Consider the following 15,744-nt stretch of genomic DNA (forward strand, 5'->3'; position numbering starts at 1 on the left):
GTTCCTGTGACATGCATATTTTTTTAAGACTCCAACATCTTTTTAGTTCTTTGGCTTTCGTTGGCCAATGGTTTGGTCACTTGCTGCACAGTGGAAGCAGTTTTCCCAGGAGATGCAGAGGAACTTGCTTGAAAACACGGTAGAGATCAAGGCCCGTGTTATCGGGCTCAGTTATGCCAATAGACACAGAAACATTCTCTCCTGCAGGTGCCGCCGGGTCACCTCTTCATCAGTGTTGCTTTTTTTCCCATGCAGTTTTCTCCGCAGACTCAGGGTTTGGGGCCGACAGCGCCTTCGCTCTGAACATTTCCAACGCTCCGTCACTTTTACGAACATGAAAGAGTTTTTATTGAACGTTGTGCTTTAGGGGCAGTTCATGCTAAACTCAGAACGCGCATAATATTTCTGCCATGAAGTCATTTTTTCATATCGCCCCCCGAAAGTGCTTTCTCTACACCATGAGGAGCAGCTGTGGAGTCAAAGGAGCCCATTGTCTCCACTCTCTGGACTCGAGGGGAACTTGTTTCCTTTGCCGTTGATCAAACCTTCAGCCTGCAGCTCCAAAACACTCCATTTTCAAATCAAGCACCATGTAGCATATAGGATTCTAAATACTTGTGTAGCTCATTAACAATGTACATCACAGACAGGGGCGCAGGGTTTTCAGCAGGTGCACTTATTTTCCCGCCCGTGGCTTGTGCAGTGAAGCTGATTTCAGGCAAAATCTCTCGCCTCTACTTGCCCCTTGTGCTTGTTTTAAAACATCTGAAGGAACACTGGCTGGTTTTGAGGAGGATGAGAGACTTTCAGTTTTACTTTTGCAAAAGACTCACGTTTGAACAAATCAGCACAACCAGCAGGGAGTCAAACCTACTCAGTCAATTTCGGCCTCTTTAGATCCGTCCTCCCTGAAGCGGGGAAACACATGGGCTGCAGCCGCTTCTTTCGTGCTCGGTGGTCGTGTGAATGCTCGCCCAGGGAGGAAATCGGTTCTGGCAAGCGCGTGCGGCAGGGTGGCTCACAATATAATGGTATAAGTGAAAGCTGTTTTCAGATTTGGCCAGATCGCATTTGGCCTTTCAAACATTGACACTCCTGTGAAGGGTGGCACAATTTATCACGATTGTCATTGCTCTAAGGTAGGGGTGTCGAAGTCCCCCAGGGCGGGTCGCGGGCCGCATGTATTTAAAGGAATAGGCCACCGTTTTTACATACTGAGATATGTTCTTACCTTAGCTTTGACGAGTTCTTTAGGACCTGTCTGATCTTCACCCGTGCCTTCAGTCACGTAAACACAGCGCAGACGGCGTTAGCATTTAGCCTCTCCCTCTCTCCTCTATAGCTCCAAAACAGGTCAAGATAGAAGCTACCAAGCTCTTCCACGTTTTCCCTATTTAAATATGGTTACGTGAAGTGTTCCACTACAAAGTATAATTACACAAAATTAAACAATGTGGATTTTCTAAGCGGATAAAAGGGGGGACTATATTGTAAGGCGTAATAATACCAGGAGTAATTTGGCATCCGCACGGTAAAGTGAAGATTACTGCGCGGATTTCGAACTATTCCTGGTATTATTACGCCTTACAATATAGTTCCCCCTTTTATCCGCTTAGAAAATCCACATTGTTTAATTTTGTGTAATTATGACGCATGAAAACACTTCACGTAACTTTATTTAAATAGGGAACACGTGGAAGAGCTTGGTAGCTTCTATCGTGAGCTTTTTTGGAGCTATGTGACATGTGGGAGAGGCTGCGTATGTGCTCCGTTTGCCTGACAGAGCGCACGGACAAAGACCAGACGGGGATATATTAACTCGGCTAAAGTGAGGTAAGAGCATATCTCAGTATGTAAAAACGGTGGCCTATTCCTTTAAGGTGACCTTGACACATGTGCCCTAAGGCAAACTTTACAATGTGTAACTTTCACAGGAAACAGAAAGTTGAACAATACAAATATAAGTAGGTGATTAATAATCTCTCCCAGTCTCCTGTACTTACACTGCTGTACATGTGTAAGGTCATTTACAACACTATATCCGATGTATGATTACTTTCTTCTCTTTGATCTCTGTGTAGGCTACTTGAGGAGCGAAAGTTGCCTTTGGTCTTAATATCGTACAGATTGTTTATAGCATTTATTGAAGGCAATGCCTCAATCTGTCATTCAGGACCTTGTAGGAGAACTCAGTCTGCCTTTGTAACCCCAGCCCACTGACAGACCTCCTGACACTCCAGACTAGCGCACGGATCCCGGGCCTCTACCTGCACACAGGGGCACAGGGGGCTGTCCCTGTGGGTTCAAAGTTAGCTTGGGAAGCTACGCACTTGGTCAGTGTTGAGTCGAATTGTGCAAACATGGGAGAGAAGTCGGGATGAAAGAAGTATTTCCCAGCATCTGAAGTAACACTACAGGGACAAGTACGTGCTACTTTAGTCTTACTGGCGTCTAAAGGCCTTCCCAGTTTCCCAAGGCCTGAGTCACACCCAGAGCACATGGCTACTTAACACGCATCAGCAAAAAGGACATCCACACTCCTTCGTTTCACCCCGTTTACCTTGGTGGCGAGCAGGCGAGTGAGGTAGATCTCGGACACCATCTTGCTGCCGCGGTCGCCCTCCCGCTGGTCCGAGTGGTCGTGGTTCTTGACCAGGTGCCACAGCTTGGTCCCGCTCTCCAGGTCGGGCGTGATCATGGGCGTCCGCGAGCGCAGGCTGTCCGGGCTGCTGGCGGTTCGGAGCATGCTCTCTGCAAAAAAGCACACGGAGCACATCCCCGTTAGAGCCCGCCGATGTTTCAAATGTACACGAAAATTAAGCAAACGGGATAACGATTTGATGAACTATTAATAATCTGCAGCAAAACCAACACAAACTTATTTATTCAGATTTAATGGGGGAGTAAAACATACATGAAGAGTGCGTGTTTATGGTAATCCGGGGGCATATTTATGGAAATGTGGGGGGTGTTGTGGCACAGTTGGCGTCGGGAACAAGCCGCAGACGAGCGTTTCACTGGGTCACACTCCGCGCTCTGAATATTCATGAAATCAGGGGAAGCGCTGGGACGAGCGGGATGTGCTTTTGTGCATCACAGGCGGCTTTCACTGCCATCAGTCCAATCGTGATGCACATACGGGACCGTCCACTCCCAGGCCGCTCAACCGAGCACACTTCCTCCAGCCAAATCAGCTTTAACCAAATCTAAAAGCTTTAGATTGAGGTGCTCTCATTAAGTATTAATAAGCATTAGTAATCATTCTCAGGATAGGGTAAGGGTTAAGGTCAGGGTTAGGTTTACTAAGGCGATTATTAATGGTCTATTAGTGTGTTAACAGATGAAAGTGAACATACTAATAGGCACACTGCTTATTATACATACAATAATAAGCAGTGTGTTAAAGCTCTACAAGCATATTATTAATGCTTATTAACACCTTAATACTTAACAAGCACACCTTAATATACAGCGTATCAAAAAATGAGACGGAAATGACGATGAAAATGCAGCAAAAAAAGGATAAGAAAAAATGCAACAAAAACGGTGACATAAAAGCTCTGCCTGATCCCGTCAGATCTCGAAGCTAAGCAGGAGGGGCCTGGTCGGTGCTTGGATGGGAGACCGTTAGGATGTAGTGAGTGAGTGGTCGGAGGGACCGATGGCACAGACTGATTGCCTCACTTCCATCAGTTTACCCCAGGGCATCTGTGGCTACAATAGTAGCTTACCCCCACTGAGTATGGAGCGAACGAATAAAGACGACAGTGGAGCGCTTTGAGAAACTTGGTAATACAGGCTTGTAAAGCGCAATACAAGTGTAAGGCATTATTGTTATAATTATTATGTCTTAGCTTTCAAATAAGGCAGCCTACAGGCTGTAACCTCGAGTCGAGAAGCTTTTAGATTTGGGTAAACCTGAACTGGAAAAAATGTGCTTGGATACGACGGGGGTTAAGAGGTTTAAAGAAACAGGCCACCGTTTTTACATACTGAGATCTGTTCTTACCTGAGCTTTGACAAGTTCTTTAGGACCTGTCTGATCTTCACCCGTGCCTTCAGTCACGTAAACACAGCGCAGACGGCGTTAGCATTTAGCCTCTCCCTCTCTCCTCTATAGCTCCAAAACAGGTCAAGATAGAAGCTACCAAGCTCTTCCACGTTTTCCCTATTTAAATATGGTTACGTGAAGTGTTCCACTACAAAGTATAATTACACAAAATTAAACAATGTGGATTTTCTAAGCGGATAAAAGGGGGAACTATATTGTAAGGCGTAATAATACCAGGAGTAATTCGAAATCCGCGCAGTAATCATCACTTTAGTGTGCGGGAAAACGTGGAAGAGCTTGGTAGCTTCTATCTTGACCAGTTTTGGAGCTATAGAGGAGAGAGGGAGAGGCTAAATGCTAACGCCGTCTGCGCTGTGTTTACGTGACTGAAGGCACGGGGGAAGATCAGACAGGTCCTAAAGAACTCGTCAAAGCTAAGGTAAGAACATATCTCAGTATGGAAAAAACGATGGCCTATTCCTTTAAAATGTGAAATCTATTATAGAAAACGCTATCTCAATGGCCGCCGCCTGGGCGCCGCCATGTTTATTTCCCATACCGACTTTGAAGCTAAGCAGGGACGGGCCTGGTTAGGACTGGGATGGGAGACCGTTTGGGAACACCAGGAAGCCTGGCGGCAGTAGTGAGTGTGTGCGTGGTTGGTGGTGGGGGCTGATGTGCGCATAATTGTTCAGCAACTTTGAGCGTCAGGAAAAGTGCTATATCCGCGGCCGGCCCCCACGTGACGGTCCCACCAGCCGCGGGCATTGACCACGGGTCCATATGGACCGCGGTGCTGCTGTCCGAGGACAACCCGCCGTCACAACAACGCGAGTGCACGAGATCTGACTGCCGTGCGTGTGCGCGCATCCAAACAGGGCGATGTGTGTGTGTGCGCGCGCGTGTGTGCGCGCATCCAAACAGGGCGATGTGTGTGTGTGCGCGCGCGTGTGCGCATCCAAACAGGGCGATGTGTGTGTGCGCGCGTGTATGTGTGCGCGCGCGCATCCAAACAGGGCGATGTGTGTCATCGTCACTCACCGCTGCTGCAGACGCTCCGCACAGGTACAGTTACATCCTCCAAAACACATCTGCGTGTCTTTGTTTAAGTCTCTCCTGCAGTGACCGAGGCTGTGGTTCATTATAGATCCTGGCAGTATTCCGTCTCTAAAGCTTTGTCTCCGAAAAACAGTACACGCAAAACATTGCCCAAAAGCCTCTAATCAAACGCGCTGCTCCGACTGATTTATCCATGTGAGTAAAAGCGAAAATGACACTACAACTTAACGAGCGCATGGCCTGCACTGCGTAGTTCTTTTCTTTTTTTACTTTGCTGCTGGACCATTTGTTTTCTATTTTGCTTTCACGTACTGTGAGCCCAGAGCCCATTTTATTCTAACGCAGCTTTGAACGCATTGCCAATTTTATTGTAAGGTTATAAATACTGTCTAACAACGATCAGGCTATTTCAGTTCAAAACCTACTTATTATTTTTTTGATTGTACACTACCGTGATGGACCAAACCACGGGTCCTGCACCGTGAACCGAACCGTTAGAGCTGAACCCCTAATATTTATCCATCATTATTCCACTGTCTCTTGAATCCTGTTCCCTGAGTTTAGCGAACATATTGTCGATGTAGTTTATAAGAAAAGAGTACGGGTGCATCAAACACTCCAATTGCAGATTGTTTGAAATTATTTTTAGCATTCATTATTTTAAACATTTGTAGTGGCCATAGTTTTTGGAATGGGTTGGGAACCACTGGTCTACAGCTGAACTGTGTGACGGGTTGGACATTTCTTTGTAATCACTCATAATCTCAGAATATCAAATGTGGAGACTAGCGAGGCCCGGCCAAAGGCCGGGTCTCAGCTAGTATGTAATATTGTGGTTAATATTTTCTGTATCTAAAATGCAAGATAAATGTGCATTTGATGTTTTTTTTTTTCTTCGTATATTTTTGTGTGGGCAAATTTTCCCGAATTTAAACTGTGTGTCAATGTATATATATTACATTTTCAACTCGTGTATATTGTATTTTTTGATTGAAGTTTAAAATAAGTCCCATATACATTTCATAGGATGTGCTGTGAGTGTCTGTGTGGGTGTTTTTTATTTATTTATTTATTTTATCATTGGTCGATGTCTATTGTCTTGTCCTTTCATGTATGTTTTTAAGTTGGAATAAAAAATAAAATAAATAAATAAACATGCTCTACCGTATCGGCTGAGGCTCTTGGTGAAGGTGGAGGAGTTGGAGATGTTGTAGGCGGAGTTCTGTTTAGGCACCAGCGCGATCACCGACCCATCCGTCACCTACGGGAGAAACAGGAACCATCGAGCTCCGTAAGTGATGGCTGACGTTCAACAGGAACACAGGAGAACGTGAAAGCAGAAGCTGTACAAACCTGATAGTGCGCCAGAGTGTTGAGCCTCTTCCAGTCGTTGTCGATCTTGGTCGTCACGTCCTCGTCCTGGAGAATGATCCGGGCCATCCTGCCCTGTCTCCACTCTGTCCCAGGCAAACGCAGAAGGGAGATCAGTCATTTCCAACACAGGCAAAACCGTACGGGATGTGGGGTTTTTGTTTTCATCAAATTGTGTTGAAGCAAGGGAAATGAAAGCTAATATGAACTTATTTTTCACTCATGAATAAAGTCAAGTGTAAATCGGGCCCATGTGGATATTTTCTCACAGCAGATTGTTCAGTAGAAGTGAAAAAACGGCAGTTGTGGCTAGCGCTAGCTAACCGTTAGCATTAGCCCGATGCTAACATGAAGCATCAGGTTACCATACTCGGTTATTAATGTATTTATGGGCTTTTGAACCACTTTGCTCCTCTCCATGTCTTTGTATCTATAATAGGAAGCGTTCACGTGACATCACAACATTCTTAACAGCCCATCTCTGGAAACGCCCATATATGATCATGTTTGAAAACAGTTAAGGGGGAAAACAATTTAGAGAAAATATCTAAATTTTCTCTAATTATTCAAAAACTACTTTAACAAATGCTGAATTATGAACATAGTTTCTACTAAATAAAGATACAAAGACATGGATAGGAGCAAAGTGGTCCAACAGCCCATAAATATTTAAATAACGGAGAATGCTAACTTGATGCTACGTGTTAGCATCGGGCTAATGCTAACGATTAGCTAGCTCTAGCTACAACTGCCGTTTTTGTCACTTCTACTGAACAATCTGCTGTGGGAAAATATCCAAATGGGCCCGATTTACACTTGACTATATTTGTCTGTGATAAATAAGTTTATATTCCACCAGAAAGTCGTTAAAAAGCCACGCCCTCTGCTACGGCATCTCGTCATAGAAGGGGGCGTGGCTTCGCCGAGGAGGAAAATAGAATCTTTAGAGAAACACAATTTTCCACTCTTTTAAGCCATTTTCTGAATGAATTAACAAATTAATCTTATTCATAGTTATAATAACTATCATTGATTAAAAGTCATGTGTTTGTGTGAAGCTAACTCTTGTGTGTTTATCATATTTATTGACGTAGCTCATTAAAGGGATATTTCAGGATTTTTGACATAGGGCCCCATTTCCTAGTTATCCAGAGTGTTGTTGATTTCTAGAGATTTAAAAAAAAAAAATTATTCACGCAGTCCTTACATTTGAAGAGTTTAGTGGTGCTAGGCTAGTGAATGTCTATGGTAACTAGTAGCCTGCATTAAAAACAGTCTGACCCGCTCCACAGAGCACCTGAGGGAAATCACTTATAACACCAGATTAACCACATAAATGTCTTAGATTTGAGCAGCATCAGCTTCGTGGTTGTATAAGCTACGCAGCGGCGGAGTGATCTGCTAGAAAATAGTCCCTCAAAATGCGATCATTCATGTGATGCAAGGTCAGTTATATTTCAAAAATTATTCTATCCACACAGACATTTATATGGTTAGTGATTTGCCTCAGGTGCTCTGTGGAGCGGGTCAGACTGTTTTTAATGCAGGCTAGCTGATACCATAGAAATGCGCTAGCGTAGCACAAGCCTAGCGCCACGAAACTCTTCCGATATAAGAACTGCATGAATTACAAAAAAAATACCTCCAGAAATCAGCAACATCTGGATAACTAGGAAATGAAGCCCTATGTCACAAATCCTGAAATATCCCTTTAATATGCAAGACGTCATCAAAAGTATGAATATCGAGATAAAACGTATCGAATCGTGCCGCAAAACATTGCGATATATCACAACATCGATACATTTGGACGTGTCTGTGTCTCACCCAGGTCCATGTCTGAAGCCTTCGGTCTCTGCGAGTACGGCGTTCCTTTGTAAACAGCGTCCAGGATCTTCTCCTTCACCTGCGTCACCGTGTCGCAGTTCAGACCCTTCACCGTCACCTCCGGCCCGTTCTCGCTCTCCGGGTTCACGCAGTGCAGCGTCTGTGAGGCCAAGGTCAACAGGTATTGAACGGCTTTCATACACAAGAAGAAAAAAAGTTCTTTCTAACGCAGTGTGTGAGTGCATCCCAGAGAAGAACTGGCCCTCTTAAACCCCCCCCCCATGTGCCAGATGCCCTCCCGTCCGGTCCAGTGTCGGGGCGGGCGCACTGACCAGGGTCTTGTAGTCGATCTGCTGCCTGATGAGCTTGTCTTCGCTCAGGGAGTAGCGAGCCTCTCCAGTGATAGAGTCGATCGGCCCCTTCTCCATCTGCTGCTTCATGGCACAGTACAGCATGAACAGGGGCTCGCCCGCACACTCCTGGGGGAGGAACAACACACACACACGTGAGGCAGCCGCAAAGAAAGAGAATAATACGAATATAGCAAGAGGGCCATAGAGGCACCGGCCGGCCTCTAAGGGGGGCGTTTATCAACACAACTGTGAAATAACAGACTGTAAAAAGAGGCCAGAGCAAAAGGGCCCTGCAGAGTTAATGCCTCTTCGCCTCAAAATATGGCCCGTATCACTGTTTCTGTCTCTTCACCCTCTCTCACTCTCTACACCCTCTCTCACTCTCTACACCCTTTCTCCTCACCCTCTTTATCCTCTCTCATTCTCATCACCCTCTCTTTCTCTTCACCCTCATCACTCCCTCTCTCCACCCTCGATCTCTCTTCATCCTCTTTCATTCTCATCACCCTCTCTCTCTCCAACCCCTCTCTCTCCATCCTCTCGCTTTCTGCACCCTCTCTCTCTTTCTCTCTCTCCACCCTCTCTTCCTCTCTCTCCATCCTCTCTCTCTCTCCCTCTTCACCCTCTTTCACCTCACCAGCTCTCTCTCTCCACCCTCTCTCTCTCCATCCTCTCTCTCTCTCCACCTTCTCTCTCTCGCTCTCTCTCTCCCCACCCTCTCTCCCCACCCTCTCTCTCTCTCTCTCTCTCTCCCCACCCTCTCTCTCTCCATCTCTCTCTCCCCACCCTCTCTCTCACTCCCCACCATCTCTCTCTCTCCCCACCCTCTCTCTCTCCATCTCTCTCTCTCCCCACCCTCTCTCTCTCTCCCCACCCTCTCTCTCACTCCCCACCATCTCTCTCTCTCTCTCTCTCTCTCTCTCCCCACCCTCTCTCTCTCGCCCCACCATCTCTCTCCCTCTCTCCCTCTTTCACCTCACCAGTTCTCTTTCTCTCTCCCTCTCTCCCTCTTTCACCTCACCAGTTCTCTCTTTCTCCCTCTTCACCCTCTTTCACCTCACCAGTTCTCTCTCTCTCCCTCTCTCCCTCTTTCACCTCACCAGTTCTCTCTCTCTCTCTCTCCCTCTTCACCCTCTTTCACCTCACCAGTTCTCTCTCTCTCCCTCTTCACCCTCTTTCACCTCACCAGTTCTCTCTCACTCCCTCTCTCACTCTTCACCCTCTTTCACCTCACCAGATCTCTCTCTCTCTCTCTCTCTCTCTCTCTCTCCCTCTTCACCCTCTTTCACCTCACCAGTTCTCTCTCTCTCCCTCTTTCTCTTTCTTCCATTTGGTCGGGACACTGCCTGTCAGCGAACACCGGAGACCTGCACTCACAAACACTCTCACTCGTCCTGGCCTGTTGTACTTCGCAGTCACTGGGAGCACTCTCTTTTCTCAGTCTTTTTCTCCTGATTGTGCCTCTCTCTCTCTTCACCCTCCCCCTGTCCTCACACAGTGCACTGCAGTGGGCCGACAGCAAACAAGCGGTGCAGATTGACGGCTGATGGAGAAGTTAATTCGAGGTTAAGGACTTCCTGAAATCGTTTTGGCCTTTAACGACAAATGCAGAGTCAGCACAACACCGGGGCGCAGTCCAGTCCAGTACGACAGGGAAGGAACACTACACACTGAGCATATGACCCTGTTCTAATATTTGCCTGCTCAGTACACAACATTTTGACAGATTTTCTTTTTGTCTTGACCGTAAATACACTTTAGACTCCAATGAGGGTACGTGTTAGAAAGCATATTATGAAACATTCTCCTTTTGAACTATGTATGTATCGTATGCTCTAACTTATTATTTACATTAATAATGCATTAGTCTCAAAGTCGCTTTACAAAACAATAAATTGATCTATTGAATGAATACTGAATTGTTTCTTGAATGCTTGATCGCTCAAATAAACCGCCAAAAGACTGCCTTTGTTAAGTGGTTTTGACCCCCAACATAGCTTAAGTTTTAAGCAAAACTCAACTGAGGATGAAGTTAAAACAAAGTATGATATTCTGCTTGTTAAGGCGAGACACTGCAGGTGAATAGGGTGTAGAGATATCAATTTGAAACTTTTGCTGAACATCACAGATATAAATATGAGAAAATAATGTATTGCATTTTTTCTGTCATTTTATGTTTTCACATAAAAATAAGGCATTATGAGCATTAAAATGGCCAAAATTGCCTATATTTTGGGCAACGAAATCAAAATAATGAATTGAGCCAGATTAAAATGTATGGTTTTATTTTATTGACATATTTGTAACTAAGATTTTTTCAGAGGGGATTTTGGATATTTTGTTTAGTTTTTCAATAAACTAATCATCAGTGAAAAAATCTGTAAAAATTCCGCCTGTTTTTTTGGTTTCAAAGTTGAATAAATCAGGTTAGGAATTAGATATTAAAAAATCCCTCTGAAAAAACCTTCAAAACATTGTTATGTCTCAGACTGTAAAGTTTGGAGTCTGTGGGAGCTTCTATAAGGGCTCAGGCTCTGCCCGAGTGCGGCTTCTCTCATTCAGAGAAAACCAGCCCGGAAGTTTTGTAGCGAGTGCACATGCTCGGCCCGTTCTCCGACTTTTCCGCACCAGCGTCTCGTAGGAGGAAAAATACCATATTTGGGTGAAAGCGTCATCACGGGGCCCCTTAGCAGGACACGTGGATGTAAAATCTGTCAATATTTATGAATGAAAACCCGCTTGAAAGACGGACTTTCTACGCGGCGCAGCAGCTACTTCCGGGTTGCCCCCACCTCGCAGACAAAACATCATAAAATAAACTTCATCATTTTTATATCTGACATGAAAACTAAGATGTAAAGGGAGGAAAATAGATAAAAATCTCCACTTCAACCACTGCATGAAAAATCAATACTTTCACCTGCCGTGTCTCGCCTTAAATAGGACTGCTCAAAATGAGAAAGAACTACGGTATTCATTGCCTGTGTTAAATATGGCGAAGGGGATTTAAAAGGGATTTACCTTGAGGAACTTGTAGAGGAGGAAGGTGAACCAGTTGGTCAGCATCTTCTCAGCCACAGACTCCGTTCTGAGGGACACACCCAAAACCGATAATGAATATTTCAATTGAGAAAAAAAACAAAACTATTTCATCCACAGCAGTTCGTAGAATAGGTGAAGTCCTTTGGAAACCACGAGCGCGGAAATATCAGAGCGAAAATATCAGTCAGTGCCTCAGTTTACCCAGTTCACCGTCCCGGGTAAACTGGGACTTCTGGTCACCCAAACTAGTCCCACTTTTGAGCCCTCTGTCCCATGTCTCCAAGGATTTCTCCGAAAACCATTGATTTGACCCATTTTTGCACAAGCTCTGTCCCAGGTGTCCCGGTTTTTCACCAGCACTTATTGACTTTTGGCCACCTGCACGTCAAACACAAAGTTTCCATAGTGACCGAACCAATACAATAGCTAAACGTCTATCACCTCAAAGCTGATTGGTGCATTTAATTGACATTTGACTTTTATAAACAAAACAAAAAAAAGCTCCCATTGTGCACAAGTTTTACATCTGGTCACCCTAATTCAAGTGTCTTGTTACACGGTCACCAAAGAAGCCAAAGAAGCCACCACGGTCGCAAAAGAAGGGGTAGCTTTGTGATACATTTTTCCTCTTTCTCTCTGCTGCTATGTGCTATGCTAATTTCTAGGTTACAGGCATGTCCTACTTTCAGCTGCTGGTAGAAATCTAGCTGTTTTAAAGGTTTGCGGAGAGAAAATGACAACAGAGAGATGTTTCTGACGGTGGAGGACCAAAGGGAGAGACGTCAAAGAAACTAGGGCAGCTAACGTCTTCGAGCTAACGGCTAGCAGCCTCCTACGCCTGGAACAAGTCTGATGGAGCTTTCACCACTGTCATTGCAATAAAACAGACAAACAACAAGGAAGATTTATGCTAATGATGGGCAATACCATTCTTTTTTTTTAATCGATGCAGTATTGATGTACTTTTGGGTAAGTTTAGACCGACACTGGGTCTTTTTCATGTGGGTGAATCATAGACCGTTAATAGCAATGGACTGAGAATCAGAACTGGAGCCTGTGGCTTCCCCAGTGCGGGCTAACGAAGCTCGTTCATGCTAGCAATTACGCTGGATTTTGGGAGCCAGCCCCGTTTTAGAGAATAGGGCGAAAATAAAAATGGAAAACGTTGTCAAGGCAAACACGTGGCGGTCAGATAATGCGTTCAATAATGACTTCAAGCACATAATCCTTTTGCAATTATGACTTTGTTGGATGGATGACATCGGTTGTAGATAACAATCATAGTTTTATTTGTTATTTTGATTGAATGTATATTGACAGTTAGCAAGTTGGCTATTCCGGGAGATTTTTCATAGTCCGTTAGCCAGCTTAATGTATTTTTCCTATAGCCTTTATCATTAGCCTATCATTCCTATAGCCGTTAACATTAGCATATGAACGATCCAGATGTTTTCAGTTATTGTCAAACCATCGACCACATTTAGGTCAAAGCCTCGATAGAAATAAGTAACTAATTGACTGCCAGTCATTTTCAAATCAGAGAGCTCCCCACTGCCAGAGGTTTTTCAGGATTTTGACTTTTTTTGAAGACCCACAGAAATTTTGGTCTAGGTCTATGCCAACATGAAACGCACCGAAAGAAAGATTAGACTCTTCTTTCATCTAAAAGAAACAGTTTGTTTGTACCTCTTTCCATTCTTTAATAATCATAGAAAATATGTAAAATCACCCGAAATGCTGTTTTCTGACCAAAAAGCTGAGAAAACGAAAGAGCAATGCTGCCACCTAGTGACTCAATAAAAGAACTTGTAGTTCTTTTATTGAGTCACTAGGTGGCAGCATTAGGCAGCACAACTAGGATTTTAACACCAGATACGCTCAAGGCTTTGCTGCAGCTGTTCCCAGTGAAGAACCAAATTGACGTCTATAGCCGTCATTGGCAGTCAGTGGGTTAAGGAATGTACTTTTTGAGATTTTACGTTAGATACAAATTCAGTTCAGTTTCTGCTTTATGTGGAGTCGGCCACTAAACATCTTATAATGATACACCACAGAAGTTATATAAATGCCAAGAAAAGGACAAAACATAGCTCACCATACGTTAGTAATATGCACGTTTTTAGGAACAGGCTCAGAAAGCTACAAGGATTTCTGTCATTTCTATGATTCTGACTCATTTTTCATTGGTATAACAACCAACCCCAGATCCACACAGCCCCAAAGAAGCAAATTTGCAATGGCAGAAAGTCGAGTGGTGCTGCAGATCAACTGCTAAGTAGATGCACATATATTCATTTTATGATTGATGATGCTACTTTTGGAGGTATTATCACTAAAGCAAATACAACATCTGGCTGCATCTAGTTTCTCTTTATTGCCGTATGGGACCTAGAACTCCCCTACTCCCCCGTGACTCCGTGTCCCGCTCACCTCCTCAGCAGCAGTTTGGGGTGGTTCTTGCTCTCCAGGTTCTTGTCGATGAGGTCGGACAGCAGCTGCTTGAGGACCCCCGTGGCGTATTCCATCTCGCCCTGCAGCGCGGTCATGATGAGCGACGCCACGTTACCGCGGTCCCGCATGGAGAAGGAGCGCTGCGCCTCCAGGGTGCGGATGAACGTCAGCAGGAAGTGCTTCTTGGTCAGCAGCGTCCCGAACAGCGTCAGAGACTTCTCCACGTTGGCTGGGGCCTTGAAGGGGGACACAGGAGAACAGATGTAAAAGTGCTGAGGGACAAAATTTACCCCCAAAATACTTTTTCTGTGCATAAATCCTATTTATTAACCTCTTAACTCCCGCCTGAACAGAGAGCATTTTCTCCAGTTCAGCTTTACCCAAATCCTGTAGGCCAGTGTAACGCCTCATTTGAAAGACCTACAAAACTAAATGGATCTTTTTCCTCACATCAGATTTTTTTTCATCACTTTTTTTGTTGGGCAGTCGTCTCATTTTTGTCAAATTTTTGTCACTTTTTCATCAAATTATTCGCATTTTTTTGTCAAATTCTTATCACTTTTCCTTAAATTTTTCGTCAATTTTTTCTCCATTTTTCGTCAATTTTTTCTCAATTTTCCGTCAATTTTTTTTCCATTTTTCGTCAAATTTTGTCATTTTTTGTAAATTTTTAGTCACTTTTTTGTCAAATTATTCGCATTTTTTGTCAATTTTTTGTCAATTTTTCGTCAATTTTTTCTCACTTTTTTGTCAATTTTTTGTCAATTTTTGTCATTTTTTGTAAATTTTTTGTCACTTTTTCGTCAAATTATTCACATTTTTTTGGTCAAATTCTTATCACTTTTTCGTCCTTTTTTTCTGCAGTTTTTCGTCAATTTTTTCTCACTTTTTTGTCAAAATTTGTCATTTTTGGTAAATTTTTTGTCACTTTTTCGTCAAATTATTGACATTTTTTTTGTCAAATTCTTATCACTTTTTCGTCCTTTTTTTCTGCAGTTTTTTGTCAAAATTTTGTCATTTTTTGTACATTTTTTGTCACTTTTTTGTCAAATTTTTCTCACCTTTTTCACATTTTCATCCTTGTTTTCGTCTCAGTTTTTTCGCTATTTTCACACCTTTTTCCCAGAAGCTTTTGGACTGGGGTAAAGCTGGAGAAAATGTGCTCAGCTCAGGTGGGAGAATATTGCCTGCAGCTCACAAACTATCCACCAGGGGGTGCTGCAGCGCCCTCAGCACCCTGGGTTCCCACGGCCTTGGTCCCAGGCCATGTTCAGACGCGTTAGTTGGAGGAAGATTATGTACGATTTTCTTTTAATATCTCATAAAACGTCCCAAGATCTGAGGTGAACATTTTCAAACATAACAATTGCCTCACATTATGGGAATGTTGTTTGTGTTTACTTTTTTTTAACTGAATATTAACTAATTAATTAAATAGATCTTCAGTTTATTGGTTTGAGACTTGAATGTGATTGGCTAAAAGATGGAGCCCTTGATCCAATCAGCAGCAAATGCTGAGCCAAAAGTCAAATTCAATTCAATTCAATCAAGTTTAAGTCCACAAAAACTCACGGTTTTAGTCGGCGAAAA

The 15,744-nt window shown here is 43.8% G+C and overlaps 1 protein-coding gene across 1 annotated transcript in view; it reads right to left on the bottom strand.

The window, feature by feature from the left end:
* Window positions 1-15,744, bottom strand: part of LOC306982442 (plexin-A1-like) — a 240,913-nt gene that overhangs the window by 7,869 nt on the left and 217,300 nt on the right. Inside the window, exons 21-27 of the mRNA XM_079582377.1 lie at window positions 14,134-14,390; window positions 11,683-11,749; window positions 8,641-8,787; window positions 8,309-8,468; window positions 6,464-6,567; window positions 6,275-6,371; window positions 2,561-2,751 (exon numbers count right to left, since the gene is read on the bottom strand). Of these exons, the coding sequence (XP_079438503.1) occupies window positions 2,561-2,751; window positions 6,275-6,371; window positions 6,464-6,567; window positions 8,309-8,468; window positions 8,641-8,787; window positions 11,683-11,749; window positions 14,134-14,390 (1,023 nt within the window). The remainder of the gene's footprint in view (window positions 1-2,560; window positions 2,752-6,274; window positions 6,372-6,463; window positions 6,568-8,308; window positions 8,469-8,640; window positions 8,788-11,682; window positions 11,750-14,133; window positions 14,391-15,744) is intronic.

Source organism: Gobius niger (assembly GCF_951799975.1).
Source record: "Gobius niger genome assembly, chromosome: 24".
NCBI classification, from domain to species: domain Eukaryota; kingdom Metazoa; phylum Chordata; class Actinopteri; order Gobiiformes; family Gobiidae; genus Gobius; species Gobius niger.